Source organism: Pseudophryne corroboree, chromosome 1 (assembly GCF_028390025.1).
Source record: "Pseudophryne corroboree isolate aPseCor3 chromosome 1, aPseCor3.hap2, whole genome shotgun sequence".
NCBI classification, from domain to species: Eukaryota; Metazoa; Chordata; class Amphibia; order Anura; family Myobatrachidae; genus Pseudophryne; species Pseudophryne corroboree.
This window is the reverse complement of record NC_086444.1, coordinates 1,008,536,835-1,008,556,631: the sequence shown is the minus strand read 5'-3', so window position 1 is coordinate 1,008,556,631 and position 19,797 is coordinate 1,008,536,835. Positions and strand designations below refer to the sequence as shown.

The 19,797-nt window shown below is 47.4% G+C and overlaps 1 protein-coding gene across 2 annotated transcripts in view; it reads right to left on the bottom strand.

Moving 5' to 3' along the window:
• GALNT7 (polypeptide N-acetylgalactosaminyltransferase 7) overlaps positions 1-19,797 on the bottom strand; it is a 364,753-nt gene that overhangs the window by 28,545 nt on the left and 316,411 nt on the right. For both annotated transcript variants that reach the window (XM_063920638.1, XM_063920637.1), the window contains exon 9: positions 4,092-4,310. In XM_063920638.1, coding sequence (XP_063776708.1) covers positions 4,092-4,310 — 219 coding nt within the window. The remainder of the gene's footprint in view (positions 1-4,091; positions 4,311-19,797) is intronic.

Sequence of the window (19,797 nt, the reverse complement as noted above, 5' to 3'; positions counted from 1 at the left end):
AAAAAGAAGAAAACTCTTTTACTAAGAGAACTCTGTAGAGCTCCCCTAGCTGTGACCGGCTCCTCCGGGCACATTTTGTAAACTGAGTCTGGTAGGAGGGGCATAGAGGGAGGAGCCAGCCCACACTATTAAACTCTTAAAGTGCCAATGACTCCTGGTGGACCCATCTATACCCCATGGTACTAATATGGACCCCAGCATCCTCTAGGACGTTAGAGAAAAGTGGATAAAAGCAGGTTGGCGTCATATTTCCGAAGATATCACCAGAGACATGGCATAGGCCGACACCGGGCAAAACAGTACGATAGAAGGAGGGGTGAACGGTGCAGACCCACCCCTGACGAAGGTGCCTATATATACACACCACACACACCCTGCACCCATTATAGATATGCCACTGCCTTTGTTACATTTCATAATAATCCCTTATGTAGGCAGGAGGTAACACGGACAGGGAGGGAGAGACCAAACAGCAGGACTAAAACATGGCAGTCTGTAGTGCACTAACTGTAAAATATAAATGTACACTACTTATATATCTAGTATCACATTAACAAAGAAATTACAGAACGTTAGTGCCATCCTATACTAGGGAAATTGCCTGTAATTATCCCTTAATAAAAAAGGCATCAGTTGGCCAACCTTAATTGTCTTATATGGAACCATTTTGCTGTTTTGAAAGTCCTCATAATGTTATACTGAACATTCTCACTTAAGACTTCTGTATATGGGCCCCATTTTGTATAGTAGTGTGTAACTTCTCTTTCTATGTTAGCAAGGGCATCCCTTCTGTCAAAACAGTGTACCATCAGGTTCACTTTTACTTCACCTTCTGAGGACTTCCAATGTTGTAGTGTAAGCTTCCATAACAATTAGGTTTCATTTTAACTTCTGGCAAGCTTACCAACCCATGTCTAAAATGTGAGAATATTGTATTGCAAACCTGCAGTTTTTTTTTACATTACCAAATATAATGAAGTAAGGTGGCAAGTTGCCTACTGGCCAATATCCTGATTACACTGCTTGTTTTTTATTGTTGATTTTTATTACACAGTGCACTTTGTATGGGAATCATTTTGACTCATAAAAAGTATAAAACCCAATCACCGCCAGCTCTGAGCTGCCTTAGAGTTAATATCTTTTGTGTCTGTGCACAGAGCCACTTTTACATTAACCTGTCACTGTGAAAGCTATGAACGCTAGCGGTATTCTAGCTGGAAATATGCTAGGGTTCAGTGCGCCCAGCCGACACCAAAGCAATTCTATAACACCATAACTATGATTTTTTTATATGCTATAGTACTAAATGCTACCCTATTCCAAGGGCAATCTGAGAACATGGCTGTACACCGCAGCAGGTGATATTCCCACTATGCATCTGCAGTTACATCACTAGAAATTTAAAAAAAAACAAAAAACAAAAAAAAAACCCACATTACAGTGTAGCACAACTCAGTACATTTGTGTGTTTTTTTTGTTTATGGTTTGCAGTATTCCACTAGAGGTCAGAACTAGAATAGCTTCTGGCACTAAGACTTACAGAATGATAGTCCTCAAAGGCGACCCACGGTTTTTCTATATGATTCTTTCCTTCACATATGGGACTCAGGTCCAGTCAATTAATCCTTTGGATAACCTAAAACAATAAATGCCTCTATTCCCAGTATATGAGAATATTAAGAGGTATACAGAAGAGCAAAAGTAGTGTGATATTGCTTAAAAACACGCAGGATTTATTTCCATAGTTTGCACTTACAAGAAGGTAAAATTATAACAGCATGTAAATATGACTCTGTATACGGATATATCACCCAGAGGGATCCGACGCCACAGATGTAGAACAGTGTGGGGTGCCAATAAGCTCTCCGGAAGGCTTATAGCATTGCAGGATCGAACTCCAGGCAGATGGTACGTTCCGCAGATACCAGGGTCACAGTCCAGATTAAAATATCGGGTCACGCTTAACGCGTATCTGACATCGCCAATTGGTTGGACGGAATACCGTTCAGCCAATTCACAAGAGTAAAAAGGAATTGCACCGATGTTGCCATATGTGACCAACAGTTAGATGAACTCTCTGACCGTTTGGTACAAAAAGGGTATTCATTAGGAACTCTCGATACAGCTAGGAAGAAAATAAACTGTATCGATAGAGTTAAACTCTTGGAAATAAAGGAAAAACCTGTATCTAATGATGATAGATACAAATGGGCCTTCATTAGCCAGTTTAGCAGGTCCTTTAAAGGAATAGAAAAGATCTTTATTAAAAACTGGAATATCCTCAAACAAGATTCCATCATAGGTGATATATTACCTGAAAAACCGACCTTCATTTATAGGAGGGCACAATCCCTAAAAAATCATTTGGTAAGAAGTTGTTTGGATACGGAGATTAGGCAGAGCATCAGGACTAAGGGCTTTCACCGTTGTGGTGATTGCCTGATGTGTAAAACGGTCAAGTCACAATTAAGAAAGTTCACTGAATTTACTGTGAATGGCCGTACCTATCCCATCCGAGATTTCATTACGTGTCATACTAAAAACGTTGTGTATGTGCTCGAATGCGTCTGTGGCCTGGCATATGTGGGTAGGACAGGAAGGAGTGCCAAGGTTAGATGGGCCGAGCACATATACAACATCCGTAAGGGGTTGGATACTCATAATGTCTCCTCTCACTTTAAAAGAATGCATAATTCTAATACCTGTTGTTTAAAAATTTTTTGGGGTATACAAGTGGTCCATCAAAAATGGAGGACAAAAGACCTGGATAAGAGATTAGCACAGGCTGAGATGAAGAGCATACACCGTTTGGGTACCCTTATACCAAAGGGTCTCAACAGTGATTTTGAATTGAAATGCTTTTTAACCTAGAAAAATTACCCACATGAATATCTCCTGTACTATTATACATTTCCATATGTATTGGTTTTAGAATTCAGGTTAATTTATGTTTTATTTGTGTTTGTTTTATATTCCATATATATCAGTTCGGGACTCTATTATGGACAATACTTGGGACTTTTCCCCTTGGACATTCTATACCTGCAGCAGTTCCGTTTGTGGATGTAGAGAGTGTACTAAGGAACTTCCGGATTAGTGGAACGCATATCACGGTGAATCTCGGCTTTATGCATAGACGGAAACATCACCCTGTGAAACGCATGTGGAACGCATGAGTCACTTCCGGTTCCGGCGGGAGCCGGCGGCGGAAAGGAGTGTCTGTTTGGTAGCGGGAGCGGAAACAGGGACATTTCAGCTGAGACCACTAATGAATGGCTTATATAAACTGCCACCTGGAGCTACTGGGTCATGCTTCTGATGAAGGACTTGATGTCCGATACGCGTTAAGCGTGACCAGATATTTTAATCTGGACTGTGACCCTGGTATCTGCGGAACGTACCATCTGCCTGGAGTTCGATCCTGCAATGCTATAAGCCTTCCGGAGAGCTTATTGGCACCCCACACTGTTCTACATCTGTGGCGTCGGATCCCTCTGGGTGATATATCCGTATACAGAGTCATATTTACATGCTGTTATAATTTTACCTTCTTGTAAGTGCAAACTATGGAAATAAATCCTGCGTGTTTTTAAGCAATATCACACTACTTTTGCTCTTCTGTATACCTCTTAATATTCTCATATACTGGGAATAGAGGCATTTATTGTTTTAGGTTATCCAAAGGATTAATTGACTGGACCCGAGTCCCATATGTGAAGGAAAGAATCATATAGAAAAACCGTGGTTCGCCTTTGAGGACTATCATCCTATAAAGGGTGAATGTATTTATACCTCTAAATTGTTGGTTATGGTACACATGGGTATATATGGTCATTGGTGTGCGCTTGTGTAGTGTGCACTGTCTCTGTTCATACGTATCTGTCCTGTTGGTGTGTGGGATTCACATCTACTCTGCACACTTTTAGCTGCCCATCAAGTTTATTGCGCAAATACACTCAAAACATCTGTTGTATACCAAGACTTACAGCAAAGTGGAGAGATACAACATGAATGTGAATGAGGTTTTAAATCCTTTTCCTTTATGTCATTACATGTATACATATTTACACACACAATATTGATGTACTCACCTCTCCCCACTCCAAATTTTTGGGTGGCAGTGGATAGTGTTCAGGGATGTCGTACGCTATTTCCTCCATGAACCATTTAAAACTTTTGCAGTTGTGGTCCTCTCTGAATTTCTTCAGCTCACTAATGTCCCCATAGGCAAGGGCTTTGGTTTCAGGGCGGCTGGCGTAGAAGTAGTCTCTGTATTCATCCCACCAGACTTCCACAACACGAACATAGTTCTGTAGAAAGAAGGACAACATATGATGCTATATGAATGTATCAAGTGATTTGATGTAACCTTGCTACACAGCGATTAAGCAGCTGATTTAGAAGTAGGAGTCAACCAGCTATTGGGTGCAAGGTTTGTATTAGAAATGAGGAAAATGCAGTGTGACAAAAGAGCTGGCCAGTCTACGTGATGCATACAAGAGGGAACAGTGTTCTTCCTCCATGCAAATAAATGTCTGTATTTGTACTTCTTGCAATGTCTAAATCAGCCCCTAAGACTGGAATAGAATATAGTAATGTGGAAAAAATGTAAGTGCGACATAAATTAATACGGACATACTGTATACAAACACTTAGGGTCTGATTCTGAGTCACATGCAATGTGTACACGATCTCAGATGCTCGCTGCATACAGAATGCTAGTACCACTTCATGCATATTCACGGTCATAATGCAAATCACACCACCCCATACTTTAAACAGCAAAGATCAGCCGCCAACATTATTATCATTTATTTATATGGCACTACAAGGGTTACTCAGCACCTAACCAAGTACATAAACAAATGAGCCAAACAGGACAACAATGACTTACAGTACAAGACAATGCAGGACAAGGTCATGGTATATGAACATTTGTGCATCAGGAGACAGGACACTGAAATAATCCTCATGGTGGCAGAAACCAAGGGTTAGGTGCCAGTGTAGGGGGTATGGTGTAGAAAATAGTAGAAGAAACAGAACAGTACATTAGGGGAGAGGGCCCTGCTCGTGAGATCTTACAGAAGGGAAGGGGAAGACAAACAGGGGTGAGAGAAGAGGTAGGAGTGAGCATGGGACAGAGGGTTAGGATGAGAGATGACTGTTTGATCATCGGACCTGACACCTCAGGAGATGTGACAGAGAATTTGGCATCCACAATGCATACACACAACCCAGAAGAGAGAGCACGTAACTGTCTACAAGACCACGACACACACCAACAAAACAGTTCTCCTCTGTGCATTAGGATTGTTGCCACCAAGAAAAACCCATTCAGCGGTCGTAGATAAGCAGACTAAATGTGTATGATTCTGAATCACATGAACTTTGGTAAAGAGGCGTATACAACCTGTCATGTTAATGTAGAGGATAGGACTGTGCCTATTCGCATCTAAACTGACTCCTTATATGCAGGTGTTTCCCAAGCACATAGGTTTCAAAATACAGCAATATTATTTACTAATTTTCTTCACAGAAGACATGCTAGATGTTTTAAACATATATGGACAAAGGTGAAAGGTTGGGAGACACCTTTTGGCATGAGGGGGGGGGGGGTGTTGGTGGAGAGAGGGGGATATATAAAAAATAAAAACTACACATACAGTGACATGTGGGGAGGGGGAGGGAGCACTAAACTGGTGGCCCATTTACACTAGGGGTAAGGGTGGAGGGGGTTCGGTCTATGATCTAATACCACCTGGGGGTGGGGATTGATAATGCAGGGAATCTTATGCCACTGGAAGGGGGGCGGCGGGAGGAATTACAATGGGGGCCTATGAGGGTGGGGTGCAAAACACCCCTAGTTTTATTTTTCTTTTAGAACATTTTTTAATATATTTAAAAAATAGGAATTTGATACCTACTGGTAATTCCTTTTCTCATAGTCTGTAGTGGATACTGGGGTTCTGTACCTTAATACCATGGGGTATAGATCGGGTGCACTGGAGCCTGGCACTTTAAAACCTTTAGTGTGTGTATTTGTGTGCTGCCTCCTCCCCTCTATGCCCCTCCTACCAGACTTAGTCTAGGAAAACTGTGCCCGAGGAGACGGACATACCATGAGAAAATGAATAAAGACAACAGCGGTGAGGCAACAAGCCAACACACAACCATAACCAAAAAGGAGGGTGCTAACCAGAACAGAGGACAGCAACACCAACCCAACCAGGATAGCACAGCTATCCCAACAACAGGCGGACCAACCAAATACTTACGCTAGTAAGCAGGAATTGAAGCACTGAGGCGGGCGCCCAGTATCCACTACGGACTACGAGAAAAGGAATTACAGGTAGGTATCAAATTCCTATTTTCTCTTACGTCCTAGAGGATGCTGGGGTCCACATTAGTACCACGGGGTATAGACGGGTCCACTAGGAGCCATTGGCACTTTAAGAGTTTGAGAGTGTGGCCTGGCTCCTCACTCTATGCCCCTCCTACCAGACTCAGTTTAGAAAATGTACCCAGAGGAGCCGGTCACAGCTTCACAGCTAGGGGAGCTCTACAGATACAATCTCTGTGTCTCTCTTGCCATCCTTGGGGGTGAAACTCTGTCTGCCCTCCCCTGTGTGTGTGTGTAGAGTGTCTGTGGTCTCCCTACAGCTATGTCCAGGGACTCTGTGTCATATGCTGCAGAGGATATGTCCTCTCAGGATGATTCCATTCCATGTAATCAGGATTGCACTGGTTTAGCACAAATACCAGCAAGGGAGCCTGAGTGGTTATCCTCTATCAAATCTATGATTTCTCAGATTTCAAATAGGGCTGTACTAAATGAATCTGCAACTCAGACTTTACAGAACTCTATGGCAGTCTGGCCCAGTTCTGGTACCTCAAGGCACCCCGCAGTATATTCCCAAAAACATGCTCTTGCACAGATCATGCAGGATGACACGGAAACCGATTCTGACACTACAGACGGTGGTGGGGATGTGTTGTGGGGAGCCGCATCTCTTGTTACAGGGGTGCAGTTGATGATAGAGGCTATTAGAGATGCGTCGAATATTGCTGATACAACACCGGAGCAGGTTGAGGAGGCTTACTTCACTGAGAATAAGAAAGCCTCGCTAACCTTCCCTGCGTCAAAGGAATTAAATGCAATTTTTTAAAAAGCTTGGAAAAACCCGGATAAAAAATTCCAGATCCCTAAAAGGGTTCTGGTGGTATTTCCTTTCCAGATAGAGGATAGAAAAAAAAATGGGAAAACCCGCCCATTGTTGACACGTCAATATCCAGACTCTCAAAAAAGGTGGTTTTACCTGTTCCAGGAACTACCGCCTTGAAAGAGCCGGCTGATCGTAAAATTGATAATGCGCTGAAATCCATGTATGCGGCTTCTGATGCAATACTACGTCCCACTATTGCCAGTGCTTGGATTGCCAAAGCTATAGTAAAGTGGTCAGGCACGTTACTTGAGGACTTGGATACTATGGAGAAATGTGATGTTGAATTGTTTTTACGCAACATTCAGGATTCGGCAGGATATCTGGTAGAATCCATGAAAGTTCTGGGTTCCATGGCTGCGGGAATTACTTCCATGTCTGTCTCCACTCGTCGAGGACTGTGGTTGCGCCAGTGGTCTGCCGACGCGGAATCCAGGAGAAGTGTGGAGACCCTACCCTACACAGGTCAGGCTCTCTTTGGGGAAGCGTTAGATGCGTGGATCTCCACGGCTACGGCGGATAAGTCACCTTTTCTTCCCTCAACTGCACCTGCGCCGAAGAAACCCTTTTCTTCAACTGCACCACAGCCCTTTCTGCCTGCCAAGCCCAGAAAGGCCAAGCCGTCCAACACCTTCTTTCGGGGAGGTCGGCCCAAGTCCAAGAAACCTGCAGCTGCAGGTTCCCAGGAACAGAAACCTACTTCAGGTACACCAAAGTCCTCCGCATGACGGTGGACTGCACGCCCCGGAGGTGGGGCCGGTGGGAGCGAGACTTAGGCATTTCAGTCACGTCTGGGTGTTGTCCGGCCTGGATCCCTGGGTGCAAGATATTGTGTCCCAGGAGTGCAGGCTGGAATTTCAAAATCTCCCTCCTCACCGATTCTTCACATCAGGCTTGCCAGCTTTGCTGGCAGACAGGACGGTCCTGCAGGCAGCCGTACAGAAGTTGGTGGAGGCACAGGTTATTGTACCAGTCCCTCCTCATATGCAAAAGAAAGGTTACTATTCTAACCTTTTCGTGGTACCGAAACCGGATGGTTCGGTCAGGCCCATTCTGAACCTAAAATCGCTGAATCCCTTTTTGAAGGAGTTCAAGTTCAAAATGGTGTCTCTAAGGCCGGTGATATCAGGTCTGGAAGAGGGGGAATTTCTGGTATCCCTGGATATCAAGGATGCATACCTCCACATTTCGATTTGGTCGCCGCATCAAGCTTATCTACGATTCGCACTGTTGGACTGTCACTACCAGTTCCAGGCCCTGCCATTTGGCCTCTCCACGGCACCGAGGGTATTCACCAAGGTGATGGCGGAAATTATGGTTCTCCTCCACAGACAGCGGGTGAATATAATTCCATATCTGTACGATCTGCTGATAAAGGCATCGTCCAAGGAGAAGCTGTTATAGTCCATTCTTCTCACGCCCCACCTGCTCAGAGAACACGGTTGGATCCTGATTCTTCCAAAATCCCATTTGGAACCAACCAGGAGGTTGTCCTTTCTGGGAATGATCCTCCACACGAAGTGCAGGGGGTTTTTCTTCCAGAGGAAAAAGCGTTGGTGATACGAACAATGGTCCGGGATGTCCTGAAGCCAGCCCGAGTGTCTGTTCATCAGTGCATTCACCTTCTGGGAAAGATGGTGGCCTCTTACAAGGCTCTACAGTACGGGAGGGTTCATGCTCGGTCCTTCCAACTGGATCTCCTGGACAAGTGGTCGGGATCCCATCTACATATGCACCAGAGGATACGTCTGTCACCAAAGGCCAGGATTTAATTCCTCTGGTGGTTGCAATTACCTCACCTTCTGGAGGGCCACAGGTTCGGGATTCAGGACTGGATCCTTCTAACCACGGATGAAAGTCTCCGGGGCTGGGGCGCAGTCACTCAAGGGGAGACCTTCCAAGGAAGGTGGTCAAGTCTGGAAGCTAGCCTTCCGATAAATATTCTAGAACTAAGAGCCGTCTACAACGGTCTTCTCCAAGCGGCCCATCTTCTGAGAAATCGGGCCGTTCAAGTGCAGTCGGACAATTTAACAGTGGCTTGCATCAACCGACAGGGCAGAACGAAGAGCAGAGCTGCAATGGCAGAGGTAACAAGAATCATCCTCTGGGCAGAAAAACACGCGTTGGCGCTGTCGGCTATCTTCACTCCAGGAGTAGACAACTGGGAAGCAGACTTCCTCAGCAGAAACGATCTCCATCCAGTAGAGTGAGGACTCCATCCGGAGGTGTTCACGTAGGTAACAGATCTTTGGGGTGTACCTCATGTCGACATGATGGCCTCTCGTCTCAACAAGAAGCTTCGGCGATATTGTTCCAGGTCAAGGGACTGGAAAGCAGTGTCGGTGGACGCCCTGGTGACTCCGTGGGTTTTCCAGTTGGTGTACGTGTTTCCACCACTCCCACTCATTCCAAGAGTGCTAAAGCTCATAAGGAGAACAAGGATTCAAGTGATCCTCATCGCTCCAGACTGGCCAAGAAGGTCTTGGTACACGGATCTTCTGGATCTACTGCTAGTAGAGCCAAGGCCTCTTCCTCTTCATCAAAGTCTTTGGATGTTGTAAGGGCTCTGAAAATCTATGTGAAGAGGACTGCTCGTCACAGGAAATCGGACTCTCTGTTTGTCCTGTATGATCCCAAGAAAATTGGGTGTCCTGCTTCTACTGCTTCTAAGCAGACGATCTCTCGCTGGATCAGGTTCACTATCCAGCATGCGTATTCTACGGCAGGATTGCGGTGTCCTACGTCTGTTAAGGCCCACTCTACTCGTAAGGTGAGTTTTTCCTGGGCGGCTGCCCGGGGTGTCTCGGCTTTATAGCTTTGCCGAGCGGCTACTTGGTCTGTGTCAAACAAGTTTGCAAAGTTCTACAAGTTCGATACTTTGACTGCTGAGGACCTGAAGTTTGGTCAATCAGTGCTGCAGGAGCCTCCGCGCTCTCCCTCCCGTTCTGGGATCTTTGGTACATCCCCATGGTACGAATGTGGACCCCAGCATCCTCTAGGACGTAAGAGAAAATAGGATTTTGGTTAACTACCGGTAAATCCTTTTCTCGTAGTCCGTAGAGGATGCTGGGCGCCCGCCCAGCGCTTCGTTTTCCTGCTATCAGTATTTGGTTCAGTACAACTTCATTTTAGTTGAGTACTGCAGTGTTACTTGGTAAGTAATGTTTCAGCGGTTGCTGCGTTTCAAGCTAGTTAGCTTGATGTGCCTTGTGAGCTGGTGTGAATCTCACCACTATCTGTGTAAAATCCTTCTCACGAAGATGCCTGTCTCCTCGGGCACAGTTTGTAGACTGAGTCTGGTAGGAGGGGCATAGAGGGAGGAGCCAGCCCACACTCTCAGACTCTTAAAGTGCCAATGGCTCCTAGTGGACCCGTCTATGCCCCATGGTACTAATGTGGACCCCAGCATCCTCTACGGACTACGAGAAAAGGATTTGCCGGTAGGTAACCAAAATCCTATTTTCTCTGACGTCCTAGTGGATGCTTGGTACTCCGTAAGGACCATGGGGAATAGACGGGCTCCGCAGGAGACTGGGCACTCTTTAAAGATAAGATTAGGTACTACATCTGGTGTGCACTGGCTCCTCCCTCTCTATGCCCCTCCTCCAGACCTCAGTTAGAATCTGTGCCCGGCCTGAGCTGGATGCACTTAGTGGGCTCTCCTGAGTTCACTATAAAGAAAAGTATTTGTTAGGTTTTTTATTTTCAGTGAGATCTGCTGGCAACAGACTCACTGCTACGTGGGACTTAGGGGAGAGAAGCAAACCTACCTGCTTGCAGCTAGCTTGTGCTTCTAGGCTACTGGACACCATTAGCTCCAAAGGGATCGAACACAGGGCCCGACCTCAATCGTCCGTTCCCAGAGCCGCGCCGCCGTCCCCCTTGCAGAGCCAGACGACGGAAGAAACCGGAGAAAATCGGCGGCTGAAAACTCCGGTCTTCAATAAGGTAGCGCACAGCACTGCAGCTGTGCGCCATTGCTCCCACAGCACACCACACGCTCCGGTCACTGGTGGGTGCAGGGCGCTGGGGGGGGGGGGGCGCCCTGGGCTGCAATTAATATACCTACAAAAAAGCACATAATACAGTGTTTAACACTGTATATGTGCAGAAACCCCCGCCATTAACGTTATAAAAAGCGGGAGAAGCCCGCCGCTGAAGGGGCGGGGCTATCTTCCTCAGCACAGCCAGCGCCATTTTCTCTTCACAGCTCCGCTGGAAGGACGCTCCCCAGGCTCTCCCCTGCAGTATACACTACAGAAAGGGTAAAAAAGAGAGGGGGGGCACATAAATTTAGGCGCAAATTGTGATATAAGCAGCTATAGGGGGAAAATTCACTTTGTGTATAGTGTATATCCCTCTGTTATATAGCGCTCTGGTGTGTGCTGGCATACTCTCTCTCTGTCTCCCCAAAGGACTTTGTGGGGTCCTGTCCTCAGTCAGAGCATTCCCTGTGTGTGTGTGCGCGGTGTGTCGGTACGGCTGTGTCGACATGTTTGATGAGGACGCTTACGTGGAGGCGGAGCAGGTGCCGATAAGTGTGATGTCGCCCCCTGCGGGGCCGACACCTGAGTGGATGGATATGTGGAAGGTATTAACCGACAGTGTCAACTCCTTGCATAAAAGGTTCGATGACGTAACAGCTTTGGGACAGCCGGCATCTCAGCCCGCGCCTGCCCAGGCATCTCAGAGGCCCTCAGGGGCTCAAAAACGCCCGCTACCTCAGATGGCAGACACAGATGTCAACACGGAGTCTGACTCCAGTGTCGACGAGGATGAGACAAATGTACAATCCACTAGGGCCATCCGATGCATGATTACGGCAATGAAAAATGTGTTGCACATTTCTGACATTAATCCGGTTACCACAAAAAAGGGTATTATGTTTGGGGAGAAAAAGCAGCCAGTGACTTTTCCCCCATCTGATGAGTTAAATGAATTGTGTGAAGAAGCGTGGGGTTCCCCAGATAAGAAACTAGTAATTTCTAAGCGGTTACTAATGGCGTACCCTTTCCCGCCAACGGATAGGTTACGCTGAGAGACATCCCCTAAGGTGGACAAGGCGCTCACACGCTTATCAAAAAAGGTGGCACTGCCTTCTCAGGATACGGCCGCCCTAAAGGAGCCTGCAGATAGAAAGCAGGAGGCTATCCTGAAGTCTGTGTATACACACTCAGGTACTATACTGAGACCTGCTATTGCTTCAGCATGGATGTGTAGTGCTGCAGCAGCGTGGTCTGATTCCCTGTCTGATAACATTGATTCCCTTGACAGGGACACTATATTGCTAACCATAGAGCATATTAAAGACATAGTCTTATATATGAGAGATGCACAGAGGGACATTTGCCGGCTGGCATCTAGAATTAATGCCACTTCTGCCCGGAGAGTATTATGGACTAGGCAGTGGACAAATGATGCTGATTCTAAAAGGCACATGGAAATTTTGCCTTATAAGGGTGAGGAATTGTTTGGGGACGGTCTTTCGGACCTCGTATCCACAGCAACAGCTGGGAAGTCGACTTTTTTACCTCAGGTTCCCTCACAGCCTAAGACAGCACCGTATTATCAAGTACAGTCCTTTCGGCCCCAGAAAGGCAAGCGGGTCAGAGGCGCGTCCTTTCTGCCCAGAGGCAGGGGTAGAGGGAAAAAGCTGCACCATACAGCCAGTTCCCAAGAACAAAAATCCTCCCCTGCTTCCACTAAGTCCACCGCATGACGCTGGGGCTCCACATGTGGAGCCAGGTGCGGTGGGGGCCCGTCTCCGGAACTTCAGCGACCAGTGGGTTCGCTCACAGGTGGATCTCTGGGTTCTACAAGTGGTATCTCAGGGATACAAGCTGGAGTTCGAGACGTCTCCCCCTCGCCGTTACCTCAAATCAGCCTTGCCAGCTACTCCCCAGGACAGGGAGGTAGTACTGGCGGAAATTCACAAGCTGTACCTCCAGCAGGTGATAATCAAAGTTCCCCTCCTTCAACAGGGACGGGGTTACTATTCCACAATGTTTGTGGTACAGAAACCAGACGGTTCGGTGAGACCCATTCTAAATTTGAAATCCTTGAACACTTATATAAGGAAGTTCAAGTTCAAAATGGAATCGCTCAGGGCGGTTATTGCAAGCCTGGAAGAGGGGGATTACATGGTATCACTGGACATCAAGGATGCTTACCTACATGTCCCCATTTACCCACCTCACCAGGTGTACCTCCGTTTTGTGGTACAGGACTGCCATTACCAATTCCAGACGTTGCCGTTTGGTCTGTCCACGGCACCGAGGGTATTTACCAAAGTAATGGCCGAAATAATGATACACCTTCGAAAGAAGGGAGTTATAATTATCCCGTGCTTGGACGATCTCCTTATAAAGGCGAGGTCCATGGAGCAGTTGTTGGTCGGAGTAGCACTCTCTCAGGATGTGCTACAACAGCACGGCTGGATTCTGAATATCCCAAAGTCGCAGCTGGTTCCTACGACGCGTCTGCTGTTCCTGGGTATGATTCTGGACACAGAACAGAAGAAGGTGTTTCTCCCGGTGGAGAAGGCCAAGGAGTTGTCATCTCTGGTCAGAGACCTCCTGAAACCAAAACAGGTGTCGGTGCATCACTGCACGCGAGTCCTGGGAAAGATGGTAGCTTCTTACGAGGCAATTCCATTCGGCAGGTTCCATGCAAGGATCTTTCAGTGGGATCTGTTAGACAAGTGGTCCGGATCGCATCTTCAGATGCATCGGCTGATCACCCTGTCCCCAAGGGCCAGGGTGTCTCTGCTGTGGTGGCTGCAGAGTGCTCATCTTCTCGAGGGCCGCAGATTCGGCATAGAGGACTGGGTCCTGGTGACCACGGATGCAAGCCTCCGAGGTTGGGGGGCAGTCACTCAGGCAAGAAACTTCCAAGGACAATGGTCGAGTCAGGAGGCTTCCCTACACATAAATATTCTGGAACTAAGGGCCATTTACAATGCCCTTAGTCAGGCAAAACCCCTGCTTCAAAACCAGCCGGTGCTGATTCAGTCAGACAACATCACGGCGGTCGCCCATGTAAACCGACAGGGCGGCACAAGAAGCAGGATGGCGATGGCAGAAGCCACAAGGATTCTCCGATGGGCGGAAAATCACGCGATAGCACTGTCAGCAGTGTTCATTCCGGGAGTGGACAACTGGGAAGCAGACTTCCTCAGCAGGCACGACCTCCACCTGGGAGAGTGGGGACTTCATCCAGAAGTCTTCCAGCTGATTGTAAATCGTTGGGAAAGGCCACAGGTGGACATGATGGCGTCCCGCCTCAACAAAAAGCTAAAAAGATATTGCGCCAGGTCAAGGGACCCTCAGGCGATAGCTGTGGACGCTCTAGTGACACCGTGGGTGTACCAGTCGGTTTATGTGTTCCCTCCTCTTCCTCTCATACCAAAGGTACTGAGGATAATAAGAAAGAGAGGAGTAAGAACTATACTCATCGTTCCGGATTGGCCAAGAAGGACTTGGTACCCGGAACTACAAGAAATGATCTCAGAGGACCCTTGGCCTCTGCCGCTCCGACAGGACCTGCTACAGCAGGGGCCCTGGCTGTTCCAAGACTTACCGCGGCTGCGTTTGACGGCATGGCGGTTGAACGCCGGATCCTGATGGAAAAGGGCATTCCGGTTGAAGTCATTCCTACGCTGATAAAGGCTAGGAAGGATGTGACAGCAAAACATTATCACCGCATATGGCGAAAATATGTTGCTTGGTGTGAGGCTATGAAGGCCCCAACAGAAGAATTTCAGCTGGGTCGATTTCTGCACTTCCTACAGTCAGGAGTGACTATGGGCCTAAAATTGGGATCCATTAAAGTCCAGATTTCGTCTATTTTCTTTCAAAAAGAACTGGCTTCACTGCCTGAGGTTCAGACGTTTGTTAAGGGAGTGCTGCATATTCAGCCCCCTTTTGTGCCTCCAGTGGCACCTTGGGATCTCAACGTTGTGTTGGATTTCCTAAAATCTCATTGGTTTGAGCCACTTCAGACCGTGGAGTTGAAATATCTCACGTGGAAAGTGGTCATGCTTTTGGCCTTGGCTTCGGCTAGGCGTGTGTCAGAATTGGCGGCTTTGTCATGTAAAAGCCCATATCTGATCTTCCATATGGACAGGGCAGAATTGAGGACTCGTCCCCAATTTCTCCCTAAGGTGGTATCAGCGTTTCATTTGAACCAACCTATTGTGGTGCCTACTCGGGACTTGGAGGCTTCCAAGTTGCTGGATGTAGTACGGGCCCTGAAAATCTATGTTTCCAGGACGACTAGAGTCAGAAAAACTGACTCGCTGTTTATCCTGTATGCACCCAACAAGCTGGGTGCTCCTGCTTCTAAGCAGACTATTGCTCGCTGGATCTGTAGCACGATTCAACTTGCACATTCTGCGGCTGGACTGCCGCATCCTAAATCAGTCAAAGCCCATTCCACGAGGAAGGTGGGCTCTTCTTGGGCGGCTGCCCGAGGGGTCTCGGCTTTACAACTTTGCCGAGCTGCTACCTGGTCGGGATCAAACACGTCTGCAAAATTCTACAAGTTTGATACCCTGGCTGAGGAGGACCTTGAGTTTGCTCATTCGGTGCTGCAGAGTCATCCGCACTCTCCCGCCCGTTTGGGAGCTTTGGTATAATCCCCATGGTCCTTACGGAGTACCCAGCATCCACTAGGACGTCAGAGAAAATAAGATTTTACTCACCGGTAAATCTATTTCTCGTAGTCCGTAGTGGATGCTGGGAGCCCGTCCCAAGTGCGGACTTCTGCAATACTTGTATATAGTTATTGCTTAACTATAGGGTTTTTTGTTCTGAGCCATCTGTTTAATGAGGCTCAGTTGTTGTTCATACTGTTAACTGGGTATAGTTATCACGAGTTGTACGGTGTGATTGGTGTGGCTGGTATGAGTCTTACCCTGGATTCCAAATCCTTTCCTTGTAATGTCAGCTCTTCCGGGCACAGTTTCCCTAACTGAGGTCTGGAGGAGGGGCATAGAGGGAGGAGCCAGTGCACACCAGATGTAGTACCTAATCTTTTCTTTAAAGAGTGCCCAGTCTCCTGCGGAGCCCGTCTATTCCCCATGGTCCTTACGGAGTACCCAGCATCCACTACGGACTACGAGAAATAGATTTACTGGTGAGTAAAATCTGATTTTCTCTAACGTCCTAGTGCAGAGGTTCTCAAACTCGGTCCTCGGTCGCCCACTCAGTGCATGTTTTCCAGGTAACCCAGCAGGTGCACAGGTGTATTAATTACTCACTGACACATTTTAAAAGGTCCACAGGTGGAGCTAAGTATTTCACTTGCGATTCTGTGAGGAGACCTGCAAAACATGCACTGTGTGGGCCCCCGAGGACCGAGTTTGAGAACCTCTGTCCTAGTGGATACTGGGGTTCTGTACTTTAGTACCGTGGAGAAGTCCCAAAGCTCCCAAATGGGTGGGAGAGTGCTGAGACCCCTGTTAAACCGCCTGACCGAACTGAATGTTATCCTTGGCCAAGGTGTCGAACCGTTAGAATTTCACAAAAGTGTTCGAACCAGACCAAGTAGCAGCTCGGCACAACTGTAAGGCTGAGACACCCCAGGCAGCCGCCCAGGAAGAGCCCACAGACCTCGTAGAGTGGGCCTGAATAGACGTAGGCAAAGGCAGAGCCGCCAAAGTATAGGCCTGCTGAATGGTCAACCTGAGCCAACGAGCAATTGATTGCTTGGACGCCGGACGACCAATCTTTGTGTCATCATAGAGGACAAACAGCGAGTCAGATTTCAAATGACGAGCTGTCCTCTTGACATATACCTTCAGAGCCCTCACTACATTCACGGACTCTGGTCCAATGAAAGCGTCAGACAACATCGGAACCACAATGGGTTGATTGACCTGAAAAGCTGAAACCACTTTTGGCAAAAACTGAGGATGTGTCCTGAGTTCCGCCCTGTCTTCATGAAAAACCAAATAAGGGCTATTACAGGATAAGGCTCCTAATTCAGAGACACGTCTTGCAGACGCCAATGCTAACTACATCACCGTCTTCCAGGTGAGAAATTTTAACTCCACCCTATGTAAGGGTTCAAACCAGTCCGATTGAAGAAAGGACAGAACCACATTGAGATCCCACGGAGCCGTGGGAGGTACAAAAGGCGGTTGCATATGAAGCACTCCTTTTCGGAAAGTTTGTACTTCCAGCAACATGGCAAGTTGTTTCTTAAAGAAAATAGAAAGCGCCGAAATCTGGACTTTGATGGAGCCTAAACTTAGGCCCATATCCACTCCCGCTTGCAGGAAAAGTAAAAAACGACCAATTCGATATACCATGCAAGACACTTTTCTACTTTCACACCAGGAAACATACTTTTTCCAGATACGATGATAATGTTTTGACGTAACCATCTTCCTGGCCTGGACCATGGTGGAAATAACCCAGGAGGGAAGACCTTTTCTTGCTAGGATCTCCCTCTCAACTTTCAAGCCGTCAAACGTAGCCGCTGTAAGTCTGGATAAACTAACGGACCTCGTTGAAGAAGATCCTTTCGGAACGGCAGAGGCCAGGGATCCTCCAGAGCCATGTTGAGGAGGTCCGAGTACCACGCCCGTCGAGCCCAATCCAGGACAATTAGAATCGTTTGAACGCTTTCCCTTCTTAGTCTTTTTAAAACCCTTGGGATTAGCAGAACAGGAGGGAACAGGTACACAAACTGGTACGTCCAAGGTGTCGTCAACGCGTTCACTGCTACAGCCTGCGGATCCCTAGTTCTGGAACAGTAACGGTATAGCTTCTTGTTGAGACGAGAAGCCATCAGATCTATCAGCGGACAGCCCCACCGGTGAACTAACTGTTGAAACACCTGGGGATGTAGGCCCCATTCCCCTGTATAGAGGTTGTGTCTGCTGAGGAAGTCTGCTTCCCAGTTGTCCACTCCTGGAATGAATATCGCTGAGATGGCCTTTGCGTTGGCCTCCGTCCAGAGGAGGATTTTTGACACTTCTTGCATCGCTGCTCTGCTTGTACGCCACCGCCGTGGCGTTGTCCGATTGAACCTGGATCGCCTAGTCCCTTAGGAGATGGGAAGCTTGCAGAAGGCATTATAAACTGCCCTGAATTCCAGGATAAAAATAAATTAAAATTATAGGGAGCGCTTGAATGACTGTGAATATATGAGGTGATATGTGTAGGGTAAGTGTGTATTGCAATACCTGTAAAAGAAAAAGGTTTATTAGGTAAAAATGTTTAAGCTCCTTTGGGCATGTATAATGTTAGCAGTCCGTGCGGGAAATGACAGCGGCGGGTCCCGGTAATTGCCGGCGGCTGGAGCCGCAAAGGTAGTAGCTGAGTCCAGTACTGACTGTCTGTCCCTAGCTGACTAACCTTTATTGGTAGATCTTGTCCTCTCCGGCCGGCTGGTTCCGCCGCTGTCATTTCCCGAAAGGACTGCTAACATTACACATGCCCGAAGGAGCTTAAACATTTTTACCTAATAAACCTTTTTCTTTTACAGGTATTGCAATACACACTTACCCTACACATATCACCTCATATATTCACAGTCATTCAAGCGCTCCCTATAATTTATTTCTATTACCATTATTTTTCCAATAGGAGCAACTAAATACAATTTTTCAGCGCAGTACTATTCCATAGTTATTATTCGTCTGAGTTCCAGGATGTTTATCGGCAGAGTAGATTCCTGACGTGACCATAACCCCTGGAACTGGGTCTCTTGGGTCACAGCCCCCCAACTCCGAAGGCTGGCATCGGTTGTCAGAAGAATCCACGAGTGGATATTGAAAGTCCTGCCTTCTACCAGGTGAGGAACTTGAAGCCACCATAATAGAGAAATCTGGGCCTTTGGAGTTAAGGTAACTTCCTGATGCATGTGAGACCCTGACCATTTGTCCAGCAGATCCAGCTGAAATGGCCGGGCATGAAACCTGCCGTATTGGATCGCCTTGTAAGCAGCCACCATCTTCTCCAGCAATCGGATACAAAGATGTATGGATACTCTGCGAGGACGGAGCACTGAGCGGACCATAGCCTGGATAGCCAAGGTCTTGTCCATCGGAAGCAACACCCTTTGAGACACCGTATCCAGTATCATTCCCAGGAACTGAAGCCGTGGGGTCGTTTCCAGATGAGATTTTTGAAAATTTAGGATCCACCCATGATCAGTAAGCAGGCAAGTCGTCAGATCGATGCTGTGTAGCAGCCGCTCCCTGGACATAGCCTTTATCAGGATATCGTCCAAGTAGGGTACTATGTCTACTTCCATCATGCGCAGCTACAGCATCATCTCCGCCATGACTTTGGTGATGACCCTCTGAGCTGTGGACAGGCCAAAGGGCAAGGCCTGAAACTGAAAATGGTCATCCAATATGGCGAAACTGAGGTAAACCTGATGAGGGGGCCATATGGGAATGGGCGAAGTGTTGAAGGCGAGCACCCACCTGAAAGTCGCCCTGCTGCTGGGGCCAACCGTCACGCGGAAGGCTTAGCAGCAGGGGAGCCAGTGGCATGGTCCAGGTAAGCAGCAGTTGCAGGTTTTCGGGACTTACCACGAGATCCTCTGGAAGTGGTGGAGACCC